The following is a 27,113-nucleotide window of genomic DNA, read 5'->3' on the forward strand; positions in this document are numbered from 1 at the left end:
CTGTTGGCGCCGCCTTTCGCAGCACCGTGAGCCTCAGCGGTTCCGCAGCCCCGCCCCAGGGTCCTCGGGGGCGGGGCCAGGCAAAAGGCGAAACCCGCGATTTCACGGCCAGGAGTCGCGCTCCACGATTGGTGGTCCTGGGGCAGGGGGCGGGGACTGGAGGGGCGACCGGCCTAGGATTGGCGGCTGCGCAGACGGGGCGGCACGGCCCCTTTGTCTGAGGGCGCTGCGGGTGGCCGGCGGTCGCGCAAGGGTGCGGGGACGGTGAGTGGGGGCGCCGGTCGGTACCGGGTAGGACCCTCTTCCCCGTGGACACGAGAGCTGGTGGTCCTCACACTGGTGCTGGCCCCGCGGCGGCCCTCACGGACCAAGGCCGCGCCCTTCCCCCCGGCCCAGTCCCCCGGCTCGCCACGCCCCCCGCCCCTCCCTCGGGACGCCCGGACCCTCTTCCCTCCCCTCCCTTTCCCATCCCCCTCCGTCGGACCCTCCGGGACCTCTCCCCTTCCCCCAGCCTGGGACCCCCTCCGTCCCTGGCCCCTCACCCTGGGAACCTCTCCACCGTGGGCGCAGCGCCTCGGCAGCCCGAGTCCGAGTCGTGGAGCGGCGGGCGAGATCTTGGCGGAGAGAATGGGGGAGGGGGCTCCCCCAAAACTCAGAAACGATGCGGCGTTTTGTTTGTTTGAGAGGACCGTGTCTCGCTGTGTTGCCTCGAATTCCTGAGTCCAGGCGTCCTCCTGCCTCAGCCCCCGGAATAGCCGGGACCACAGGTGCCGCCCCCACTCCGGGCTAGAAACCAGAGGTTTACCGGTTGTGCGTGCGACTGAGCAACCGTGCGTATGCCGCGCCCCACCCTGGGTGCCGCCAGCCTTAGCGAAAACGCCTTCGGGTCGAAGCTAGCACGAGCCAAATGTGCCTCTTTCCGAATTCTCACCCCCCCACAACTGTTTTATTTAACCGATGAGGTGTTTTCACTATTACTTTGTAAAAGCGCTGCATTAATGGATGAGACTGATTTTGGGGTAACAAAACATTTTATTTTTGGCATTTAATTTATGTGATAGAAAAGGAATGCAATAATTTTTTATGCAAGCATATTAGAAAAATATTAGAAAAATAAGCCATTCTCCCCAGCACCCTGCCAGTATTCGCAGAGGTGGCAATGGAGAGTTTCGTGCGTACCCTTCCCAAATATGTGGGTGCAAGCTGCCGGCTTGCGAGCCCTCACCCTTTTCTGTTGCTAACTAGAAGCGGAGCTCGGAAGCCTTACTGCGCTCGCCTCCTGCGGGGTGCTTCCGGCTCTCGCTGTTGGGATCTGTTTTGGACATCCCTTGCATCGGCATTACGCACTGGGGCTTTTCTGGGCGACCGGGGTAAGAGGAGTGAGACTCAAGCCCTGTTCCCTCCGATTATGGGGGCTTATTCCTGCATTCTTGCTGTGGGGACTTTGACGGTTAGTGGTGAGATTGAGGTTGAAATTGCTTCAATTGTTTTTTAGCTATTCGTATTTCCTTTGTGATTTGCTACTTCATATTGTCTTACAAGTTGAAAACGCACCCCGGGTGTCTTTTAACTACAATAAAGGTTTTTTGTTCTGGTTTTAGTGGTGGCGGGGTTGTTTTTGAGGTAGAAGATTTTAAGTTTGTAATGATCATATATCTTTTAAGACTTTGGGGCTTTGTACCATGTTTTAAAGGCCTTTTCCTACTCCAAGATTATTTTTAAAATAATCTCTTTGTTTTTCCCCTGGTACTAGTAAAATGTGAAATACAGTCGTTTTGCGTTTGTTTGTTTTGTGTTTTGTTTTTTAATTTTAGGTGTCAGTCATCTTGGAATCTACCTTCATTTTTTCCCCCCTTAAGTCAACCATTACTAACATTGTCCACTCTGTTCCATAATGTATCTTTCAATTGATTTGAAAAACCACCTTTGTCCTGTACCAAATTCTTCCCTGTGTTTGGGCCATTTCTGGAGTTTCTGGTGACTTTGATGTGCATAGGTTTTGGTTTTGAAGCTGCAAATCTGTTGGTCTCTGCACCCCAATCTTTCTGCTTTGGTATTTTGCTTAAAAAGACCCTTCCCTCAGAAAATAATAAATATTTTTCTTTATTCTTATTCCAGTTCTTTTATGAAGTAGTTGTAAAATTTTAATTCTTACTCATTTGTTAGATTTTCAGTAGATGATGTGATTTTTTTTTCCTGTTTCTTATTTTTAAAATTTCTTTGTATTTACTTCGTGGTAGTTTGTTGAATATTTTGAAATTTTTTATTTTATTTTTTTCCCAAAATACTTAACCTGTCATCCTAGCACCTTTAGTGAATTGTCTTTCCTCCTGCAGTTTAAGTCTCTTCACCACACTTACACCTGCTTTGCTCTGTTCCTAAGCTGCCGATTCTCACTGAGGCCCTTGTGGCTGTTTTCACTGTGGCCCTGTGACGGTCTGGCTCCTTCCTCAGTTGGTGAACCCTCTTCGACTACTTCCACCCCCATGAGAAGCATGTCAGCTTGTGAATCCAGTGCAGAGAGTAACATCACTGCAGTTTGTCCAGTCTTTATTTTTGAGACCTGTCATATGTGCTTTTCAGATTGTCTTTTATTGTTTGTGAGGTTTTATAGTTTTCTTCATACAGATCCTGCACTTTGGGGGCTTTGGTGGTACTAGGGATTGAAACCAGGGACACCCTATCACTGAACCACATCCCCAGCCCTGTTTATTTTTTAGTTTGAGACAGGATCTCACAGTCTCACTAAGTTGCTGAGGCTCGCTTTGAACTTGCCATCCTCCTGCCTCACCCTTCCAAGACATTAGGATTAGAAACATACCCCATTTTGCCAGGCCTGAATCTACACATTTCTAAAATGTAAGCTTGTTTCTTGTTGATACTTGAGAATTGAATCTGGTTTTTTCCTTTTTTTTTTTTTTTTTTAAACAAGGTGTCATTGGTATACAGGAAAGCTACCAGTTTGGATTCATCACTCTGATCATATAATCTGGGAAGGTTGTAGGGATTGTGCTTAGCAGTGTTTTACTTTGCACTCACAGGTGACTTAGAAGCTGCCTCATCAGAAGGTGCCTTCACCTTGGAGGGCCAGAGCATGGAGATAAAGAGAACTGTTGCAAGAAGCCCAGGGAGTGAGGAAAGGAGGGTGGTAGCTCTAGGGGAGATCCTGACAGCTTACTCCAGACTAGGAGACTGGTAATGTGTCTGTCCCAGCCTGCAACTGTGAACAGGGTCCTCTGGAAGGACAGGTACATGCTCATTCTGTCACATCAAGACCATCAGGAATTCCAAAAAGAATCACTGATTTCTAGGCTTAGTTTACAAAACAGATGTATATGTGTCTATGCAGACCTCACATTCTGTGCTCTTCGTGCTATGGCGGTCCTACCTTAGTTCTTGTGCTTGCAATCCTGCCTGGCTATGATCCCAGGGGCCAGATCCCTTCCGGGCAGAGTCTCATTGCAGTATGGCTCCTTCCATTTCTCCTTATGTCATCATTGCTGCTGGGAGGTTTTGTTTTGGGTTATTGCCCATGAACATTTCCAAAAGCAAGATTCCTGAATCTGCAGAATGAACCCTTTTTGTTGCCATTCTCCTTTTGGCAAGTGAGTGTGTAGGAACTTTGCTTAGCTGTGACCCCATGTGGGTGCCAACAGCACTGTGCATGGGTGCTGTTTGTATTTGCCCCATATTTAGGTAGTAACAAAGCACAATCATAGCCTCCTCAGACTCCATTTCTGATATTCTGTGGCAGTGACTTCCATTTTGTCCCAGTCTCTTATCTCGGCATCTTTACAGGACTTTTTAAGAGCCAGCACTTTAATATTTAAAAAAAATATACACACCATGCTTCTTTTCTGTCTGAACTCCTATGTTGTTCTCAAAGAGCAAAGCCCGGAATTGAGCCTGGGGACCCTTGGAGGAACACAGGCACACACCTGTGATTCCCCGCGACTTGGGAGACTGAGGCAGGAGGATCACAAGGTCAAAGTCAGCCTCAACAACTTAATGAGCCCTGTGTCAAAATTTTAAAAAGGCTGGGGGGCTGGGGATGTGGCTCAAGCGGTAGTGCGCTCGCCTGGCATGCGTGCGGCCCGGGTTCGATCCTCAGCACCACATACCAACAAAGATGTTGTGTCTGCCGAGAACTAAAAAATAAATATTAAAAATTTTCTCTCTCTCTCTCTCACTCTCACTCTCTCTTAAAAAAAAAAAAAAATTTAAAAAGGCTGGGGATGTGGCTCCGTGGTGGAATCCCTCTGGGTTCAATCCTAAGTATTAAAAAAAAAGAAAAAGAAAAAGTTTTCGGTGACCCCAGTAGTTGCACTTCCCTGCCTCATACTTGAGCTTTAGGTTGAGGCATAGTATTCACCCATCCTGGCGTCCTGTCACAGGCATATTACCGGAAACCCAGACTTTTGTCTGCCAGTGCAGAAGTAAATAAAAATGGAAAATTAGGTAGTGCCAATTTTTAAATTCATTGTATTCAATTTTATGAGAATACAGCCATATGTGATATGCTTTCTTTGTGTTATGCTTTCTTTTTTTTTTTTTTTAACTTGGCAGTATGTGTAGTTCATCCATACCACAGTATATGATACTACCCTCTGATCTAAGGCTCGCTCAGCTAGCCATCTTTTCCCTCCCTCCTGGTCACACACATATTGGCAACCTGGTATGTCTTTCAGTTTTCCTTCTGTTAATCTCTTTGAATCAGATAATATCATCTCGTCCAGCAGCATCTAAGTCACTCCTGTTGTGAGCACTCTCTGCTCACCTAATATCTGTAAGGCCCTGAGGGTGTCATCTCCCAGCTTTGCAAGGGGGAGCTGCAGTGCCACAGACCCAGAGTATGGCAAGCAGGCTGGCCCCAGGTCCTGTGACACACACACACCCTTCTCGGACTTGGGTCATGGTATACAAAATAAGAGCATCATCCACGTGTCATCCCACCCCATATTTTGACTCTCAGGTAGCCCTCACAGTATAAATCATCTGGCAGGTGCCAACCGTGGTGACATTTGCTGCAACGCCATTGTTGTATCTGCTGTTGCTTGTGTCTATCCCCCTAGGGTACCTGCTCTCTCAGGGCCTGTCTGATTGGCTTAGAGATGTAGGTGGCCTTCCTGAGAAAGAATATGAGAAATTCTGCATCACCATCTCTGCCAGCAGAGGACGTACGCTCCTTACCTGTTGCTGTGCCAAAAGTTTTAAAGTGTAATCTCTTTCCTCCTGTAATTTCATTAATTTCTTTAGCAAATGTTCCACCATGGACTACTCTGCTGGGCCTCCCTCTGGTTTGTTGGTACAGCAGGAAGGGGTGGTGTGAAAGCTGAGTGGGATGTTGGCCTCCAGGAGGTGAAGAGGCTGCAGCTCCCTGAAGAAGGTTGTAAAATTCAGAATAGCTTCCTGGGAGCTGAACTGGGGACTGGAAGGACTTCTGAGCAGAAGACAATCATAGTATTTCCCTGAGAAGGCAGATGGAGTGGCTAGGCAGATATGGTGTTGGGAGCCATAAGACTGATAAGGGGTGGTCACAGGGCAGTGTGGTCAGGTTGAGTGAGGATGGTAGACTAGGAGTTGGTGTGAGAGAATGAAGAGGGGAGGAGGCTGTATAGGTTTATAGACCATGCCGGGATAGAAGGGGGTGGGTGCTGCACTCTGGATCTGTGGCACTGTGGCTCCCCACTTAGTATTGGATGTTAAATGTCTGTGATGCTACGAGATGTCCATGTGAAGACGTTGAATTGGAGGGAATGGTGATAGCCAGCTCAGAGGCACCAGAGGCTGAATCTCCTGGGCTTAACATCATGGCTCGTGGGATAACCATGCTTGGCATCAGATTTACAAGGAAACTGGTATCATCCACCAGCACAGGACGCAAGCAAGAATGGGAACTGGCCTGCCCCAAAACCTTGTCATTGTCACATAAGCAGCATCTCCTGTGTCAGGCTTTCAGACCTGGAGACCTGCTGGGAGCCCCCAGATGTGGTTCCTCTGGTTGATCGTCATTGGTCCTTCACCCAGGTGAAGTCGGGGCTGTAGTGTGACTTGGCAAGCTGACTTCTGCCAGGTTTCCAGGGAACCAAATCTGAGCATTTACTGAAGGCCAAATTCTCATGCATACCTAGTGAACGAGGAAGGGGGTGATCGAGGGATGCATTTGAGAAGGCCCCATTTAGAGAGTGGTACCCAAGAGACCAGTTGTGTCCCTGCTGCCAACAGTAAACAAGGACTTGGCCACATAGAGATCAAAGGAGACACTAACCAGGGCTGTTTGGGATGGCAGAAGCTAAGACTGTAAAGACTGCTCCTCTGAAGAGATGAAGGGAATGGAGACCACTTGGGGAGGGTCTACTCCCATGGGAGGTAGCTGGATAAGGGTGTGGTCCCTGGGAGGGTAGTTAAATGACAGGAGATGCAGATCTCTCCTGGTGCATGATGTCATGGAAACAACAGGTATGGCGGGAGACAAGGTGTGCGACTCTACTAAAGGACAGGCAGGTGTCAGGAAAGTGAGCCAGAAGAGAGGAAGCAGAGCAGTGAGGCAGGTTTATGTTCACACACCATCTTTACCTAATCCAGAGTTGGTTAGTGCATATCCCATCTGGAGATACATAAGTTAGTAAATTAACCATGGCTTCCCACTGAACTGAAATTTACTGCTTATCTGTTTTTTGTTTGTTGGTTTATTTGGTACCAGGGATTGAATGAACCCAGGGGTGCTTAACTACAGAGCTACACCCCCACCCCTTTTATGTTTTATTTTGAGACAAGGCCTCACTGAGTTGTTGAGGCTGACTTTGAACTTGTTATCCTCCTGCCTCAGCCTCCAGAGCTTCTGAGATTATAGAATGCACCACCACACCCATGCTTGTAGTCTTTTAAATCCATGCTTCTACCTGTGTTTGGCTCCATCTGTCCCTTATAGGCAACTCTCTGGTTTGATTGCAGCAGCTTCATCACTGGCTGATACCTGGTTCGCTGGGTACCCACTGCATACATACTTCCCCACCCTTTTGAATTCCATTCTTGCCTATTTTCCAATATATGTTCATGTGAATTGTAAGGCAGTTTTATGCAGAGACTCCTTTGGGAATTCTAAGTAGGATTGCATTGCACTTGCACCCACAGAAACGTGAGCTTTTGGAGAACTTCAGAATAGGGAGATTGGGAATCAGCCTGTGTCTCCACCTGTTTCCTTGTCCTGTGCCTCAGAGGCAGTAGTTGTTAGTTTATTGTGTATCTTCCTGATAATTGTGTATGCAGAGATGTGTGTATATTGGACATTTTATAAAGAAAACAGGGAATGATCACCCTTGACCTCCTACCCCAGGTGTCTTGAAGAGTCCTATTTGTCATGGTGCCCAGCTAAGCCAGTTGCAGATGCTTAAAAGGATTGACTGGTTTTTTTTGTTGGTTTTGTTTTTTGGTACTGAGGATTGAACTCAGAGACTCAGTCTCCACTGAGCTACTTCCCAGCCCTTTCTATTTTATTTAGAAACAGGGTCTTGCTAAGTTGATGAGGTTGGCCTCAAACATGTAGTCTTCCTACTTTAGCCTCTGAGTGGTGAGGGCCACAAGTGTGGGACACTGTTAATTGTGCTCTTATATCACTTTTTAAAAAATATTTTTAGTTGTAGATGGACATGATATCTTTTCTTTTTCTTTTTCTTTTTTTTTTTGGTGCTGAGAATTGAACCTAGTGCCTCAAACGTGCTAGGCAAGTGCTCTACCATTGAGCCAAAATCCAGCCCCTGTACCATGTTTTCAGTATGTGCTTTGCCTTTGTCACAGGCTAGGCTCTGAGTCACTGTCACAGACCTCCCTCAATGCTCCAGAAGATGACCCATCCTCTTTTGGACCAGCTGTGTCAAAGAGGTCTCTTGTGAGGAGACCTCTCAGTCCTCGCTTTCCCTAGCCTACTGGGTTATGTTGGACACCTCTGTTTATTTTGTCCTCTTGCATCCCCAGCACCTACCCAGCCTCAGGCCTCTTCTCATTGATGATGAAGCCTCCCCTAGTCTCAGACCAGATCCTTAGGGTCACTCTGGACTCAGTTCACTCCGAACCACCACTGCTCGTGTTTCTGCTTCCAACACCGTGGCCAAGCCATAGGGTTGAGAGCCCCTACCTTATTGGAGCACCAGGATCACCAAAGGATGTCTAGGAGTGACCATGGATCTGTGGGTTGGGGTCTCCACAGGAGTGTGGGCCTTGAGCAAGACCACCTAGTCCCACACTGGTGGCTGTCCCCCTTCTTGTTGGGAGGGTGCTTGGGGAGGCAGCCTAGCCTAATGCTTGTAAACCCACATAATGCATGTACCTTGGGTGTAGAACATGCAGGAGCCCTGGTGAGCTGGCATCCTCTGGCTCAGCAGCATAGTCCAGAGTCCATATGTGGTCATGGTCCAGAGTCCTCACTGGCTCCCCTGCACAGGTTTGACCATGAGGACTACCAGGGGCCTGGGTAATGAAGGTTTGGGACCCTGAGCCCTTAGAGAGCATCAGGTACCCTTTATCTGGAGCTCAGAGACCCTTGGCACTTCCTAACTGGGATTTTCTGGGCCTATAGCCAGAGAGCCCTGCTCTGGCTAGGAAGGCCCAGGAACCATGTGTTTGTTCAGGGCTTGGACAGGTTCCTGCACTGTAGGATCAGAGTTCTGGCACGGAAGTGTGTGGAACAGCAGGCCTGTGGTGGGTGCTGCTCCTTGGGTCTCACCTCAGCATGCTCTTCTCTGGCTCTGCATGAGGACCAAGGACCCCTGGGGCTCCCTGCAGGAAGTCAGGATCTGTCAGAGGCAAGGCCTGGCCCCTCACATGTTCCCTCCCCTTCCACAGCCCCACAGGAACCTCCAATTTTTGTCATCCTCAGAGGCCCAAGAAACAAAGTAATGGCAACTGCCAGACTCCTGCCACTGCCAGCAGAACACCAGGTAAATTGTCCCTAAGGCCTGTGTAGTATCCCTGGCCACAGCCCCTATGGTTTCTTCCATGCCCAGGGACCCTGTGGCAGCCTGAGTATCACTGCATCCCCGGAACTTATGGCTTCTTCTTATGAACCCCACCCTTGGCTCACAGGGTCCCACACTCAGCTGCCTGGGCATGTACCCACAACCCCATCCTAGACATCAAGATTTGGTCTTACTCCAAGAATTCCTGTTGTTCCAGGCTAAGGTGACCTTCGAGGATGTAGCTGTGCTGCTCTCTCAGGAGGAATGGGATCGCCTGGGCCCTGCACAGCGGGGCCTCTACCGAAACGTAATGATGGAGACCTACGGAAACGTGGTTTCACTGGGTAAATCCACCCACATGCTTAATTGTGTGTTTCTGTGTGAGATTGGTGGGGGCTCACCTACCTCCAGTGTGCTCCACTGCAGCAGGAGGTCAGTCCTGTCTGTCTTCATGTCCCCAAAGGTGGCATAGGTTGGGTGGGAGTGTATTTGGGTAGATGTTGTATAAATAAAAGGCTTCCTTCCCCTCGAGCAGGACTTCCAGGATCCAAGCCCAATGTCATCTCCCAGCTGGAACGAGGGGAAGACCCATGGGTCCTGGACGGACAGGGGGCTGAGAGCCAGGGCTTGGGGAATGGCCACTCAGGTAAGTGAGGGGAGCTGGCCCTTCTTTCATTGAAGGCTGTCAGGCCTCACAAGTAGGAATTACTGGACTGGGTAGCAGTCCATGGCAGGAAGTAGGTGTAGTGGTGAATCTAAACCTGGTGGTCTAGAGCTAGGTACAGCAGGGCTAAACCAGGTAGAGACAAAATCAGGCCATGGATGAATTTTTGTCCCTGCTCAGAGAGAAAAACTTGTTAGCCAAGGCTAGTTGTAATAGGGCTTTCAGGTTTTGAAGATTGCCTGATTGTTGTAGAAGTCTCTCCACCCTGACACTCATAGTGAAGGACTGAAGCTTGCTATTAGAGCTCAGGTGCCAGGTGAAAAAGCCCATTCCTACATTCTATGTGTAATAAGGTGGAATAAAAAAACAACAAAACTAATAATTAAAAAGGAGAAAGAAAAGCTTCATTTGAAGTTTATGCAAATTCCAAATTAGAAAAATTAGATAAGAGTTCACAAGAGAAACGTAGTAGTATTGCTGGATACAAAATCATTTGTATTTCTGTTCATCAGCAACAAACAAAATCATACTTCTTAAAAAATATTTTTTAGTTGTCAATGGACCTTTATTTTATTTATTTATATGCAGTGCTGAGAATCGAACCTAATGCCTCACACAGGCTGTGTGAATGAATGAATGAATGAAAGATACAGATGGAGACAGGTCTAGACTTAAAACTGTGCAAGATGGCATCTGAGTCTTGTGAAAACCTCAGTCATTATGTCCTGCTAGTATGTGCCCCTCTTGAGATGGGAAGGTTGGCATGTAGTTGATCGACTTCAACATTTCAGATGTGACCATTTTCCCCTTGAAAATTTGCTCCTTGCTTTTTTAAAGCTAGTGGACAGGACCCCAGTATTCCACACAATCTTATGAACCTGCAAAATCAAACATCCTCAGGGAGCAATGGGTATGACAGCTTCAGAGGAATTTAATTTACCAGTGACTGTGAACAAGAGGACACAATATTATGTCACAGAAATCTTGCACAAAACTTGTTTTCTTGAGACAGGCTTTCCCTATGTTGTCCAGGCCGGTCTCCAACTCTAAGCTCAAGCAATCTTTCTGCTTTGGCTTCTAAGTAGCTAGAACTATAGGCTTGTGCCACCATGCCCAACAGTGCACAGAACTTCACATTGTTTGGTAACTGCTCCCACAGAAGGCAAGAAAACACAAGTTATTTTGCAGCCACTGCCAAACCAAACTGTTGTCCGTGGAGATGCCTGTGCTCCTGCCTGATGGAGACCTTTGACCCTTTTTAAGCAGTCTTTGAGTTTAATGGCTGAAAAAAACTTAAGATTGTCCAAGAGCACAGAAGCACCTGGTTACTCTGCCTCTGGCCTAGGCCAGAGAGGAGGATGAGACTGAGTCACTTCTAGAGAGCAATAGGCATAGAAGCAGAAGCTACGTGCCCCTGCTGGTTTTCACTTACTGTTTTAACAGAACAGCAGTGGGAATATTTTTCATTTTTGAAGAATGTTTTGTTGTCAGCTCATCTCCCTGTTCCTTTTACAGACAACCTCAAATGTGATCGCACTGCAGTCTGTGTGCAGGACAGCTTATCTTGTCCGTGGGGTAAGTGCATGTGTGATCTTTTTAATACAGTACAGTTCCTGAGGTATTTATGTTTATGTGTTACCAGAATATGACAGGATTCCCCAGGGTGCTGTGGAGTTTGTTAAGACAACTCACACAAGGAAGGGTTTCTCCTAATCAAGCATTATTTGTTTCAGTAGAATCTCTTTTTTCCCCTTTATGTATTTTGTCACACTGAAAACATAGTTTCCTGCTCTATACTTAAAACCACAACTAGAGCCACCATTCTGAAAGGGAGTATGGTTGGCTCTGTGCAAGGTACAGGGCAGGGGCCACTATCACCAGCCTTCACACTGTGACTCTGCCCCACAAGAAGTCACATGATACTTTTAAGCCATGGCTGATTGAGACTCCCCTCCACTTATTGTATTATGAAAGTCATCTCATTTACCTTGTTACTCTGGCATCAGAGTCCACCAGAGGTGCTCTGGCAACAGAAGCCACCCATTCAGGAAAACAAATAATAGAGCAGTGGTACTTTTTTTTTTTTTTTTTGGTAAAATTTTTATTAGTTATTGACAGACCTTTTATTCATTTATTTGTTTATATGTGGTGCTGAGAATCGAACCCAGTGCCTCATACATGCTAGGCAAGCACCAGTACCACTGAGTCACAACCCCAGCCTCCCCCTCCCCCAGCAGTGATACTTTAATGCAAATAACTGATTCTTTCTTTGGCCTACAGACTTGTATTTTATAAAGATGGGCCTTGGGGGTGGGGGGGGGATAAAGCTAGTCTTATCAGTTTAAAGAACATATAGCATAACTTTTTTTTTTTTTTAAGAATATATTTTTTTTTAGTTGTAGATGGACACAATATCTTCATTTTTCTTTCTTTATTTTTTTTATGTGGTACTGAGTATCAAACCCAGGGCCTCATGCTGCGAGGCAAGCACTCTACCAGTGAGCTACAACCCCAGCCCTAGCTTAACTTTTTATTTTTTTTTAGTTGTAGTTGAACACAATACCTTTATTTTATTTATTTTTATGTGGTGCTAAGGCTCGAACCCAGGGCTTCACACATGCTAGGTGAGCGCTCTACCACTGAGCCACGACCCCAGCCCCCCCAGCATAACTTATTGAAAAATAAAATTCGTTAAAAATCTTATTTACCCAACAGCTTAGGAGGCTAAAGCAGGAAGATCACAAGTTCAAAGCCAGCCTCAGTAACTTAGCAAGGCCCTGTCTCAAAATAAAAAGGGCTGGGGATTTTGCTGAGTGGGATTTTGCTGGGTTCAATTGCTGGCACAAAAAAAAAAAAAAAAAATCTTAAATAGATGACTGTAAATTTAGATTTTTTTTTAAAATGAAGATCCTATTAAATCCTCAGTTTTAGTTTATAAATGCGGTATACACTTAAACAAATTGCTCTGAAGGAAACTTTAAAAAAGATATAGAAATACTCAACAAGAAAAGTGGAAACAACACTTGAACAAGTTCCTGTTTGTTTTTAGAATAAGGAAAAATGTTTTATTGCTTTGCTAGCAAAGGAGAAACACAGGGACTCCTGTCCCAGAGGCTATGATTCTTTTTTTTTTTTTTTTTTTGGTACGGGGATTGAATCCAGGGGTGCTTAACTACTGAGCCACATTCTCAACCCTTTTTAACTTTTTTTTAGTACAGGGGATTGAACTCAGGGCACTGAACCACTAACCCACATCCCCAGCCCTATTTTGTGTTTTATTTAGAGACAGGGTCTCATTGAGTTGCTTAGTGCCTCACCTTTGTTGAAGCTGGCTGTGCCACCAAGCCCAGCTAACTTTTTTTTGAGACAGGGTCTCAGTAAGTTGCTTAGGGCCTTGCTAAGTTGCTGAGGCTGGCCTTGAACTTAAGATCCTCCTGCCTCAAGTCTCCTGGGCTGCTGGGATTATAGATGTGCACCACTGCCCCCACTAGTTTGGCATTATCTAATGGAATTGAAATATGAATCCTTATGTTCCCCACACCCAACCCTGATACATAATAAGTACTAAGAAACAAACAAGAATCTTTGTAGAAGCATGCTTCATGATGGAAGACTGAAAATCACTCAGATGTCCATCAACAGTAGAATAGAAAAATTTGACATTTAAATATAATGAAATATACCACAGTGAAAATGATTAAATAACTGAATAAAAGTGAAAGCACAACATCAAAATTTGTGATATTCTGCTAATACAGTACTTAGCTCTTTTATGATCTATGTTAGAAGAGTTAAAAGTTGCTAAGTCTAAAACGGAACAATTCAGTTATTTTTGAGGCAGCTGCTTGTTCAGGCTGGACTTGAACTCAGAATTCTTCAGCCTTTGCCTCCTCAGTAGCTGGGATGACAGATGTGATGTTTTTTGTTTTGGGACAGGCTTTTGCCATGTTAGACTAGGCTAGTCTCAATCACCTAGGTTTGAGTGATCCTGCCACCTTAGCTCTTGAATAGCTGGAACTACAAGGGCATGCCATTGGGCCCAGCTCATAATGGAATCATTTGAATAGTAAAATAAATAACAGGTTAGCCAGGCACAGAGGCACAAAACCTATAATCCCAGCAATTTGAGAAGCTGAGGTGGACACAACATCTTTGTTTGTATGTGGTGCTGAGGATCGAACCCGGGCTGCAAGCATGCCAGGCGAGCGCGCTACCACTTGAGCCACACCCCCAGCCCCCCAAATTAATTTTTTGATTCATAACTTTGCACCATAAGAATCAACCCAGAATGGTCATAGAGCTAAATATAAAATCTAAAACTCTGAAATTTTAAGAAACCATAGAATAAAATTATTTTAACTTTTGGTTAGGCAAAGATTTAATAAGAAAGACACCAAAAGCATAATCTATTTTAAAAATTGATATTGAGATTTTCCAAGCTAAGATTTTTTTTGAGGCTAGGGCAGGAAGATCACATTCAAGGCTGGCCTCAGCAACTTGGTGGAGGCCTAATCAACTTAGCAAGACTCTGTCTCAAAATAAATAATTTTAAAAGTCTGGGGATGTGGCTCAGTGGTAAAGTGCCCCTGGGTTCAATCCCTATTATCAAAAAAAAAAAAAACAAAAAAAAACCACTGTTATTAGAATGTCTTCACTTTTAAAAACACTGTTAATTCTATGAAAAGACATTCCAGAAGATAATAGTATAAAAGCAAGATATTAATATTGGGATAGCAGTTGCCTTTGAGAGTCAGGAAATAGGGTTCATGGTACAGAGGGACACAGAGAGATGTTCAAAGAAGTGCCGACATTCTCTTTCTAAAGTAGGTTGTGGGTCTGTGGGGGTGTTGTGTTCATTCTGTTATTGACCTTTTGTTGTTGTTGTTGTTGTTGAGATAGGTCTGATTTCAAACTCATGAGCCCAAGTGATCCTTTCACTTCATCCTCCTGAGTCACCAAGATAACCGGCAGGTGCCACCACACCCAGCCTGTCATTATTCTTTGTATTTTTTTATTTTTTTTTTTAAAGAGAGAGTGAGAAGAGAGAGAGAGAAAAAAAAATTTAATATTTTATTTCTTAGTTTTCAGGAGACACAACATCCTTGTTTTTTGTATGTGGTGCTGAGGATCGAACCCGGGCCGCGCGCATGCCAGATGGGCGCGCTACCGCTTGAGCCACATCCCCAGCCCCTCTTTGTATTTTTTTAAAAACTGCTTTATAGGCCAGGGATATAGTTCAGAGGTAGAGCACTTATCTAGTGAGGCCCTACATTTGAAAAATATATATTAAGATTTAATTCATTTGCCATACAATTCACCCGAAGTATATAATTACATGGCTTCTGGTTATATTCCAAAATTATCATCACAATCTAGTTTGGAAAACTTTATCACCCCCAGGAGAAGCCTTAGACCCTGTGCCTGTTCCTCTTACTCTTCTTGTCTGCATTTACCTGTTCCAGACATTTCACATAAGTAAAACAATGTGTTTTTCGTGTCTGCCTTTTATTTGGCAACTTGTTTTCAGGGTTCTTTTGTGTAGTGTCTCTGATGCTTCATTGTGTGGCTCCACATTTTATCTATCTATCCATCAGTTGATGAATACTGGATCTTTTCCAAAGGCCTTATATATTTTACATGTATTTTGAAAGCTGTTTTCTGTGTCTATTTGCTTAAAAGTGAAAATGCCATTAAATGGTACTAGCAAAACGTCCTGGGCTTACAGAGAAAATGTCTCTCAGGTTTGGGGGAAGAAGACAGGGAGAGCAGCATGGAGAAAGGGTATTTGCAGGATGTCTTGAGGGCCTGTGCATTCTCAAGTGGAACAGGGGGACATGGCAGTTGGGACAGCCAGATAGGCAAAAAGCACAAACCATGTGAGTTAAAGGGCACCAGGGTAGATGTGCCGGCCCAGACCCAGAGGTGGAGGCAGGTGGTGGAAAGGGAGATCGAAGGTAGACCAGGAGTGGAAACTGGAAAAACAAATGTGAGTTGGTTGTGCCACAACTCTGCCCTAGTCACAGAGGCAGTCTCCACAGATTCTGTACCAGGCCCTAGAAGGAGTATTTTTTTTTTTTAGTTGAAGATGGACAAAATACCTTTATTTCATTTATTTTTATGTAGTGCTGAGGATCAAACCCAGTGCCTTACACATGCTAGGCAAGCACTCTACTACTGAGTCACAACCCCAGCCCTAGAAGGAGTACTTTTTCATCTTAAAAGCCATTGCTATGTAGTTTTCATGTCATGTTTTACCTTTCAAGTTCCAGGAGGACATGAGAGTGTACCAGCCTAGAGGTGCATTAGAGGCAGAAAGGTAGCACGAGTCCAAATGCCTGCTCCAGCCTCAGCTAAGTTCCACCTCTAAATAGGATACTTCCAGGAATGTGACCACATTGACAGCAACAGGCAATACAGCATTTGAGGTAGTGCCGGCTAAGGATCCTTCTCAAGGGAGGTACTGCTGGGTCATCACAGCGTCTGGGGGACTTTTCTGTTTAGCTATGGATTCCATGAGCTTGTCCCTGGGCTTGCTACCTGGTGGCTTCTGCTGTCGGTCTTTAACACCTGCCATCTAGAAGCCTTTATTCCAGCCATAGTCAGCCTGTAAGGATTAAATTCAGTTCTCATGAGAATTCTTCGTTGTGATTCTGGTACACCATTAGACCATTTACCTTGAATGTAATTGTTGATACCCCTGGGTTAAAATCTGCGGTTTGGACTGTTTTCTGAAGGTTCCATCTGCTCTTTGATTTTCATCCTACTTTTCTGCCTGCTTTTATATCTTGAAGAATTTTATGATTATTGAAAACTTTATATTTGCTATTTGCTTATCATTTAACCTCTTTTTAAAAAAATAATGCTTAGTGGCTGCTATGCAGTTTACAATAGAGTGGGTCCTCGGCTTCCATGGGTTCTGCATCCACAAATTTAACCAACTGCATACTGAAAATATTTGGGAAAAAAAATAGCTTCTCTGTTGTACATGTACTTTGTTGCTTGTTGTTAAATCCCTAGGCAACACAGTGTAAGAACGGTTTATATAGCACATTGTAGAAGGTATTATAAGCCATCCAGGGATGATTTAAAGTGTACGGGAGGGTGTACATAGACTACATGCAAATCCTAATTTTATAGAAGGGACTTGAACATTTCTGATGTTGGTGTGGGGGCAATTCGCAGATGCCAAGGGACAAAAATGTCTCCAACCATTGTCTAACCTCAAACAATGTTTACCACTTCACATATAGTGTAAGAATCTTGCAACAGTGTACTTCTACCTGATTAGTCCTTGTGGGCCATTTTACAAACAGGGTAGCTTAAACATCAGCAATTCCTTACAGTTCAGAGGCTGGGAAGTCCAGGATTAAAGTGCCAGCCAGTTCAACCACCTTCTTTTTTTTTTTTTTTTTTTTAAGAGAGAGTGAGGGAGAGAGAGAGAGAGAGAGAGAGAATTTTTAATATTTATTTTTTAGTTCTCGGTGGACACAACATCTTTGTTGGTATGTGGTGCTGAGGATCGAACCCGGGCCGCACACATGCCAGGCGAGCGCGCTACCGCTTGAGCCACATCCCCAACCCTCAACCACCTTCTTACAGTGTGCAGAAAGCACAAGCTCTGGTGTCATAAAAGCGCCAATCCCCTAGCAAGGGCCCCCCCTACCCACCTGCCTGAATCCAGCAGGGGATCACCTCTCAGTATTATCACATGGGTTAGGACGTCAGCATCTAGATTTGGGGAACACAAATAGACCATAAGAGCTTCTATATTCCTTCCCTCTAATAGAATTCTGTGACATTAGCATGTTTTACTCTTGAGTGTTTCTGAGTCTTTAAGAATGAGGTAGAACTGTTTTCAGTCTTTTATATTTGCCTGTATTTAAAACGGTTGTCATTTTAACTATTCCCAGAGCTCTTCATTTCTTTTTTGTAAGTCCAAGCTTTTATAGGGCATATATCTTCTTTTTTTTTTTTTAAGAGAGAGAGAAAGAGAATTTTTTTAATATTTATTTTTCAGTTTTCGGTGGACACAACATCTTTATTTTATTTTTATGTGATGCTGAGGATCAAACCCAGCGCCGCGCACATGCCAGGCGAGCGCGTTACCGCTTGAGCCACATCCCCAGCCCAGGGCATATATCTTCTATCTGAATAACTTTTTTACGGTATTGGGGATTGAACCCAAGGATACTTAGCCACTGAAGAACATCCACAGCCCTTTTTATTTTTTTAATTTTGAGACAGGGTCTCATTAAGTTGCTGAGGCTGGCTTTGAACTTGTAGTCCTGCTGCCTGGGGCTCCCAAGCCCTTAGGATTACAGGCCTGTGCCACCGCTCCCAGCCCAAACCCTTTTATTTTTTATTTTTCAACAGGGTCCCGCCAAGTTGCCCAGGCTGGCCTTGAACTCGCAGTCTTCCTACCTCAGCCACTGCAGTAGCTGTGATTGCAGATGGGTGCCACCACACTTAGCTCTTTCTTAGTTTTTAATTCCTCTGTTAAAATTCTCCATCTGGTCATCATGTTCATCCAATGTATGGTTATCTCTTAGTCGGTTTTTTAGATTGATTTAAATTTTTGTTGTTTTTTGTGTTCTTTTTCTTTCTGAGTATCTCATAAATTTTTACTGAATGCCAACATAAGTGTGAAAATGTGACCTTTCCTGCTGGGCAGCCAGTGTGTAAGCTGGATCAGTCCAGTCAGTACAAGGGCTAGGTTTGAATTATATATATATATATATATATATATATATATATATATATATTTTTTTTTTTTTTTTTTAATGTGGTGCTGAGGATTGAACCCAGTGCCTCATGCATGCTTGGCGAACGCTCTACCTCCGAGCCACAACCCCAGCCCCCCAGCTAGGTTTGAATTTTGTTGTCATGATTACTTTGTGTGCATCACCAGAGTCAAACTCCTCTAGCATTTCCTGGTGCACAGGTTAGGGGCTGTCAGTCTTCCACACATACCAGTACCTCAGAGAGGGTCCCTCCTGCTCTTGCCCTACCCTAGTCATAGACTCTATTGCCTATGACCTAGGGCTTGCTCACCTCAGGAGGTGGGGAACAAGGGAACTGTGCTCACCTGGCCCATCTTTAGTCTCAGGTGGTCGGTTTTGGGGTCTTGGACAACACCTCAATGATCCTGCCCTTTGTCTGGCTGTGGGAGACCTGATTATCTACCCATGATCGTCTCCTGCCCTACATTTCTCTTTTCTCTTCTCCCAGCCACAGTGACTATTACCAGTACTTTAGGTGTGATAGGTTTTCTTTGCTCCCAGTGACTTCTGGCTTGCTCCATATAGAGGACCAGGCAGGTATTTTTCCCTTCCTTCCTCCAGGCCTGAACCTCCCAGGAGACTTTCTCATGAGTGCCTGGGGAGCCAGTAGAGAAGACCCCGGAGGACCATGGAGAAAAGCCCTGTACCATGGCTCCCTGAGGTTCTCCAGCAGCTGGCTAAGGCATTCTCCTTGCCCACTGTATGATGGCCCCATCTGCCTTCTCCATAGGGCAGGGCAGTGCACATGTCCCAAAGTCTTCTTTCCATTGGACACCTGTCTCAGGTCCTCAGCTAGTCAGCCATCGTGTGCCCTCGGCTCTCATGGGTTCAGGAAAAGAAGGGGTTTTGTAGATGATCTGGCTTTTACCAGTTGTTGGGCTGGAAGAGATGTTCTTTCCAGCATTCTCCCTCCAGGAAAAGCAAGATAGCATGTAATGAGTGATGATGGCAAAGCAACGTATTTCACATAGTGTATAGTAAAGATGATCAGAGGGACTCAGGAACATACAGCCACATGACTCCACACTGAGTTGGGTTCTGTTTCTGTTGGTTTGGTGAGTACCCAGGTGATGGGGTGGGTAGTAAGAGGGGTCAGCTGGAGTTTCAACAGGAAACTACAGGGATTAGTCTGGATGCTGGTGTGGGAAAAGAGGAAGACAAGGAATTGGAAGAGTGACATGAGTTCCAAATGTCTGGCAGCTGTAGGAGGGCTTGTTCTTGGAGCAACAAACCAAATTCTGTCCAAAAGGAGAGGTCTGACTGAGCTCCTGGCTGAGCCCTGGTGGGTACTGGAGGGCCTTCATGTTGATAGGGCAGCTATGCTCCAGGCAAGTATGGCAGAGCAGGTTGGTTGGGCCTGGAGTGACACCCCCAGCTCAGGCCACCACCATTGGAAACCCCTCATCCATGGAGGCGGTCCTTGAGGATTGGTGCACTCTGCTCTGCCACCATGCTTGTAGAAGAAACACTAGTATTTGGTATGTCTCAGTCTCCAAGGTAACCATTTCTTGGATGACTAAAAACATTACCAATCAAACCAAGCACATTCTATTTATTGCCACCTTTGCTCAAATCTTTTTCCAAACACTTCCATCATAAAACACTTCATGGATGTTCCTGCCAGTCACAGAAGATCCTTGGCATTGTGGACATTTCTCTTAGGTTCTTACTTTCCAAATCTCTTTGTTGAGATTTCAAGAGGCCCATTATTCAATATGTCTTCCCAAAGCATGTTTAGAGCCAATTAAAGAGTAAAGCTTCTGTGGGCAGGGGTTGTGGCTCAGCGGTAGGACGCTCACCTCGCACGTGCAAGGCCCTGGGTTCGATCCTCAGCACCACATAAAAATAAATAAAATAAAGGTATTGTATCCAACTATAACTAAAATATATATATATATATATATATATATATAAAGAGTAAAGCTTCTAGCCAAGCGCAGTGTCATATACCTATGATCCCAGTGACTCCGGAGGCTGAAGCAGGAGGTTGGCAAGTTCAAGGGCAGCCTGGGCAACTTAGCCAGACCCTATCTCATAAAATAAAAAGGGCTGGGGATGTAGCTCAGTGGTGAAACACCCTGGGAACATGTCACTTATTGCTAGTCAGATACACTTCCCCATGGGACTCCAGATGAGAGCTATTGGGGCCTGTGGCTTCAGGTCTCTGGATGTGGGGGACAGCTGTTCCCAAGGAGTGGCTGAGCTGAGAATGCTCATTCTCACCCAGAGTAACCTCTGGAGAGGATTGGAAAAGAAGTGTGTGCCCACATCTCTGGTGCTATCCTTGCCTGTGATCTCAGCATCTGTGGGTCAGCTACAAATTTAGTACCCTATCCCAGATCCTGGTGTGTCTTCCAGCAGATGGAGAATTGCCTTCTCAGGTCTTCCTCCACTGTGGAGCTGCTTATACTAGAACATCCCTTAGGGCAGTCCCCAACAGAGGATTGAGGGGACAGGGAGAAGCACTGAAGGTGGGCTAGAATCCCAAGCCCTCCAGGAGGTGTCAGTGTGCCCTGGAGCCTCAGATGCTGGAGGCCTGGTCATCATTCTGCATTGTAGTGGAGCCTGTGGCCCTTTGGCCCAAGGAAGCCTGAAGGACTCAGCATGCCACTGCCTTGGGGAGCCATCCTCTTGCTCCCCCCTCTCTTGTGGGGCTGGGCCACTCATCACTCCTCAATGCAGGGACCTCTACACAGCCTGGGCTTCTAGCAAGTAGCCACCACCACATGAAGTCATAATGTGAGTGGCCCAAGTTACTGGAACATGGTTGTCTCAGCACCCCCTACCCCCTCACACACAGTGGCACACAACACCTGTGGATACCCAGAGCATCTCCACCCCAGCCTCTCCTGCCTCCACCCTGCCATCCCTGCAGGCCTTGTCCACAGCTAAATTGGGCTGCAGATTCCCACCACCACCCTTTGTGTCTCTAGTCTCACCTGCCTGAGTATTCTTCACCCTGTTATCTTCTACAAAGAGTTCTCAGCACCAACCCCCCACACACAAATCCACTGGCCCCAGGATTGCATTCCCCAGCCTGCTCACAGGCATGCAAGCCTCTCCACCCACCCCAGGCCAGACTTTCGCTGCTCACTGGCTACTCTCTGTGTGCACAGGGCTCCTTCAGGCTGGGAGAGTCCTGCAATCAGCTCCATGTGGCCTCCTGAGGCTCCGTTCACCTGAGGGCTCCAGGGAGGGCAGGGCCTGGGGAAGCACTAGGCCACACCCCACTGTAGTGTTCTTGGGCACTCTGCAGGGGTACCTCCTCACTGGCACTCCACTGTCAGTCATTACAGGGTCTTGTGGAAATTTAATCTTCGGATTTCTCCAGCAGGGAGTGACCTTCAGAAAGCCAGCTTCAGGGTTGTACTGTGCAGTTTTGAGAAGTGTTGACATTGTCATTTTGGATTTGTTGTTTCAGAATGCAAAACCAAGGAAGAGAACCAAAATACAGATTGGCCCTTAAAGCCGTTAATTTCAGATGAGGTAACAGTGCATCTGGGGAAAGCATCTTCAGGGAGCATCGTTCAAGAACATTATAACCCAGAGCAGAGCTTCTGCCTGCATCCAAGCCCTGTCGTCCCTGGCGAGGCTCGGGTCTCGAATAGAAGCAGGCCACTGACTCCACACCCAGAAGCTCCCAGTGGAGAGAGGCCCTACATGTGCATCGAGTGTGGGAAGTGCTTTGGGCGGAGCTCCCATCTTCTTCAACACCAGCGAATCCACACAGGTGAGAAGCCATATGTGTGCAGTGTGTGCGGGAAGGCCTTCAGCCAAAGCTCAGTCCTCAGTAAACACAGGAGAATCCACACTGGCGAGAAACCCTATGAATGTAACGAGTGTGGAAAAGCCTTCCGAGTGAGCTCGGACCTTGCTCAGCACCACAAGATTCACACAGGAGAGAAACCTCACGAGTGTGCCGAGTGTCGGAAGGCCTTCACCCAGCTCTCGCACCTCATCCAGCACCAGCGGATCCACACAGGGGAGAGGCCCTATGTGTGCCCACTATGTGGGAAGGCCTTCAACCACAGCACTGTGCTGCGGAGCCACCAGAGGGTACACACTGGGGAGAAGCCTCACCGGTGCAGCGAGTGCGGGAAGACCTTCAGTGTAAAGAGGACGCTGCTGCAGCACCAGCGGGTGCACACAGGGGAGAAGCCCTACTCGTGCAGTGAGTGCGGGAAGGCCTTCAGTGACCGCTCAGTCCTCATCCAGCACCACAATGTGCACACAGGAGAGAAGCCCTACGAGTGTGGCGAGTGTGGCAAGGCCTTCAGCCACCGCTCCACCCTCATGAACCATGAGCGGATCCACTCAGAGGAAAAGCCCTATGCTTGCTACGAGTGTGGCAAGGCCTTCGTGCAGCACTCCCACCTGATCCAGCACCAGAGGGTCCACACCGGGGAGAAGCCCTATGTGTGTGGAGAGTGTGGGCATGCTTTTAGCGCACGTCGCTCTCTGATCCAGCACGAGAGGATCCACACGGGAGAGAAGCCCTTCCAGTGCACAGAGTGCAGCAAGGCCTTCAGCCTTAAGGCAACCCTGATCGTGCACCTGCGGACCCACACTGGCGAGAAGCCCTACGAGTGCAGCAGTTGTGGTAAGGCCTTCAGCCAGTACTCGGTGCTCATCCAGCACCAGCGGATCCATACAGGGGAGAAGCCCTATGAGTGTGGGGAGTGTGGACGTGCCTTCAACCAACACGGCCACCTTATCCAGCACCAGAAGGTGCACGGGAAGCTGTGAGCATGGGGCCTGGTGGCTACAGGAGGCAGCCTCACTACCCTCCCTCGGGGTTCAGTGCCACAAAATAATTGCAGGGAGAAGCACTGGGCATGTTCTTCCCGTGGAAAAGCTGCAGAACTTATGTTTTGTTTTCCTCAACATCCTGAAGTTATATTGAAGAATCACCGTGCAATCATAATGAAGTTTGGGTAAAGATAGCCATAATTCCTTGTTTCTTCAACATTAGATAATTCATTTGAAAGGAATAACAAAAGGAAGTTAAAGTAAAAGGACTTGTCCTAAAATACTCCCTTATGTTCCCAGTGAGGTTCTTTCTCTTCTGAAGATGCATGCCTTTCCTAAACAGTTAGCTGTGAAACTTAGAACACTGGACTGTTTTCAGTATTCTCTTGAAACACAGAAGTGCTGTGTGGATAAATTGATATACAACATCAAGGATCACATGACATCGCTGAAAATTGTAACTGTGCAAATACCTGTTTGTATGAAAAGAAAAAGAAGTCTAAAGATGTGTTCATTAGAAATTATGTAAATTTAAAAAAAAAAAAAAACTTTTATCTGGTGCTTTAACTTATCCAAGACCAGAAGGAATGTCCTGCCACTTGAGTAAAAATGCAACTAAAACATGGCTGTTTTCCTTAAGACCTGTAGACTCTGCATGCCAGAGATTCTGGATCTTTGGGGCCAGTTAGGTCCCAAGCAAGAAAATATTGCTGAAAAGATGATTCCTTGTTGCGAGTTGTTTTGTTTTGTTGGTACCAGGATTGAACCCAGGGGCACTGGACCCCTGAGCTGCATCCCCATCCCATTTAATTTTTTATTGTGAATAGTCTTGCTGAGCTGCTTGGGGCCTCAGCCTCCTGTGGTACACCACCACACCCGCAATGCATATATTTTTTTTTAAATTCTCACTCTTTTTTACTAGCTCTAATAGTCCATTCTTGTACTCCAGTTGTTTGGGGTTTGTTGTTGTTGTTGTTGTTTAACTCCTGGCTTAAGACAGTCTACTATTCATTGCCTGTGATAAATTTGGTTTATTCATAATTAAAAATTTGAATTTGTTCAGAATTATTTGCTCAGTTTTTAAGGGTATGGTTCTTATATCTGAGTTTATATCAGAGCCATTTCTATTAGTATCTACTTGCAAATAAAACAAAGGTATGAGGTTTAAGTCGCGTCAAACCTGAATGTGTCAGTGCCTGGTGGAGAAGAGAGAAGCGCTGGGGTGCTGGTCCTCATTATACGTGACAAGAGCTCGGTAAGAATGGCCCGTCCCTGAGGCCTTGGCTTGAGCAGGGAGCTGCGGTACAGCTGAGCCACTGCTTGAGGAGGAGCTGATCACAGAAGGGCTGCAGAGAAGGGCAACACTAAGTGTCTCAGTGAGGAGAGCCAAGGTCTATGCCTTACTGCAGAAAGGAAAGGAGGCCACTGTGGTGTCACTTCAGTGAGGCTGAAAATCCAGAGTTGGGAGCACTGAGATGAATTCTCCAGAGGGCTCAGGTCACTGAAGGGAGCCAACAGAGTGGAGGCCACTGGGCACTGCTTCCTAGAAGAGGTGAGATCACTGATGTTTTTCTGAAGAGATGACAGAGAAGCTGGAATCGATGAGTTGAGGTGAGTGCAGTCAAACTTTACAAAGCTGCCCTCACAAAGGGACACTTCAGAGAGTCTACTCTGAAAAGGAGCTGAGGCCACTAAGGGTGTAAGACCTTAGTGGAGGGAGGAGGGAGGCTGCCAGCCCTCACTAGGGGAGTCTGCAGCTGGAGTCTCTGTGGCTGCTGGTTGGAGCCCACCACTACTCAAGCCACAATTGCTGATCTTGCAGAAAAGCAGAGCACAGTCATGTACCAATCAGGATGAGAATAGGAGCTCGATTGAATTCAGTACAAAGATTTGTGTAGAAAGACTATATGAAAAAAAAGAAAAGAAACAAAGGCTGTGTCCCAGGACAACTGAAGTTACACGATACAGAGTGCTGGATAGCGCAATCCTCCAATAGCCTAGGTTTCCAGGGAGACCTTTCTAAAACGCATAGTTGGCTTTCCTGCATTCTTAGATGAAGCATGCTCAGCATCCATCTCCTATTCTTGTTGGCAGGCCACCTTTGATGCACCCAGGTGCAGGTTCAGGTGTCCGTGGAGCTGGGAAGTGGGCATCAGTGCCCCTGGTGGAGGGGATTCCAGCTCTCTGTTCTTGCCATTCACCTCCTCATGGCCACCTGGAACACATGGGCAGCTACCTTTGGGGAACATGAGGTCAGAGGCCACAATGAGCTTGGGCTCCCTTCAAGTAGTGGTGACCTACCTCTTGGGCTTTACCTGCCCAACTACTTGTCATTTGTCAGTACCATTTCACTTTTATTTTGAATTTGTGTGTGTGTATATTCAGAAATCTTTACAGTTTATGCATTTAAATCTTTATATTAATGCATTTAAATCTTCATTAATTCTCCTTATTGGCTACCAAGAATTTGCTATTTAATACTTTTCAAATTTTCTATCATTAAAAAATATCATGGGGGGCTGGGGTTATGGCTCAGCGGTAGAGCGCTCACCTTGCATGTGCAAGGCCCTGGGTTTGATCCTCAGCACCACATAAAAATAAATAAATAAATAAGAGTTATTAAAAATCATGGTCCTCCTGAAATTTAATTCTGTGTACTGTATATAATCTGACATATTCCAGTTTAAAAACAAACAAACAAACAAACAATGACTATAACAATTATTTGGGTGAAGAAAGCTCAATAACGTTGACACAAAGATCGGCGCTTCAGTGACCACAGGACACAAGCAGGCAGCTCCAAACCAGGAAAAACTGGGAAGCCTGAAAGAGGTCCACTATGCAAAGGAAGTGAAACATGTCGTGGCCTCCCAGTCAGGGAGGCTCATCCAGTCCCCGGAGATGCAGAGGTGGAAAAGGTGCCTCCATGCTTTGCTAATGACATTACCATTAAGATGAAACTCTAGGACTGGAGCTATAGTTCTGTAGCACAGCACTTGCCTAGCATGTGTGAGGCACTGGTTCGATCCTCAGAACCACGTAAAAAATAAATTAATAAAGATATTGTGAGTCCATCTACAACTAAAAAAATTTTGAAAAAATGAAACACCTCCCAAGAAACATGCAGACTTCATTAAAGAAGTCTAGGGCTGGGGCTGCAGCTCAGTGGCAGAATGCTTACCTAGCATGAGGGAGGCACTGGGTTCGATCCTTTTTTTTTTTTTTTTTTTTTTTAGAGAGAGAGAGAGAATTTTTAATATTTATTTTTTAGTTCTCGGCGGACACAACATCTTTGTTGGTATGTGGTGCTGAGGATCGAACCCGGGCCGCACGCATGCCAGGCGAGCGCGCTACCGCTTGAGCCACATCCCCAGCCCCCTGGGTTCGATCCTTAGCACCACATAAAAGTAAACAAAGGCATGCTGTCCATATACAACTACAATTTTTTTTTTTTTTTTAACAGAAGTCTGGCAGCTACACATACTGTTTTTTTCTGGAGTATCTCTGGGCCACAGCATGTCTCCTGCCATACCCAGCTTCTGTCAGTTGTGAGGAAACAATGGTGTAACTCATCCTTTCTTTGGAGAACGATGACAACACGCCAGGACTCAGCTTGGCAGGTGCTGGTCAACCCTAAGGAAGAGGGGCACTCAGTAGAAAGGCTAGGGATGTACCAAAGGCTGCATAGAAGGACCAGTGGTGGAAGCCAGGAGGGTCTTGCCTGGGAGTGGGAGCTGCTCTGGGGCAGAAGTGAGAGCAGACATACATAGGAGGGCTCCTTCCTATCTGGGCAAATGTGAGGGGCATTTTAGATTTCGGCTTACAAGTTCCCAAGCTGAGAAACTCAGGTGAGGAGATGTGAAGTTCATGGGTCTCAAGGCTGCCCTCCCTGAGAGGACTAGTTGCAGGTTTGATTATCCTCCAAATCACCCTCAGGTTCAATAAATTTGCTATGAAGACTCAGAA

General features: G+C 46.1%; 1 protein-coding gene across 2 annotated transcripts; it reads left to right on the forward strand.

Moving 5' to 3' along the window:
* The first annotated feature begins 230 nt into the window (after positions 1-230).
* LOC113197503 (uncharacterized) lies at positions 231-24,130 on the forward strand. Of its 2 annotated transcripts, none has more exons than XM_026409868.2 (6): positions 231-264; positions 8,842-8,936; positions 9,172-9,298; positions 9,490-9,600; positions 11,134-11,193; positions 21,820-24,130. In XM_026409868.2, exons 2-6 carry the CDS (start codon positions 8,895-8,897, stop codon positions 23,142-23,144), a joined length of 1,665 nt encoding a protein of 554 aa, XP_026265653.1. In that variant the 5' UTR covers positions 231-264; positions 8,842-8,894; the 3' UTR covers positions 23,145-24,130. The 2 variants fall into 2 exon arrangements, with proteins under 2 accessions (XP_026265653.1, XP_026265654.1); XM_026409869.2 differs by lacking the exon at positions 231-264 and adding an exon at positions 1,392-1,450.
* The last annotated feature ends 2,983 nt before the right edge of the window (positions 24,131-27,113 follow it).

The sequence above is a fragment of the Urocitellus parryii genome, chromosome 7 (assembly GCF_045843805.1).
Source record: "Urocitellus parryii isolate mUroPar1 chromosome 7, mUroPar1.hap1, whole genome shotgun sequence".
NCBI classification, from domain to species: domain Eukaryota; kingdom Metazoa; phylum Chordata; class Mammalia; order Rodentia; family Sciuridae; genus Urocitellus; species Urocitellus parryii.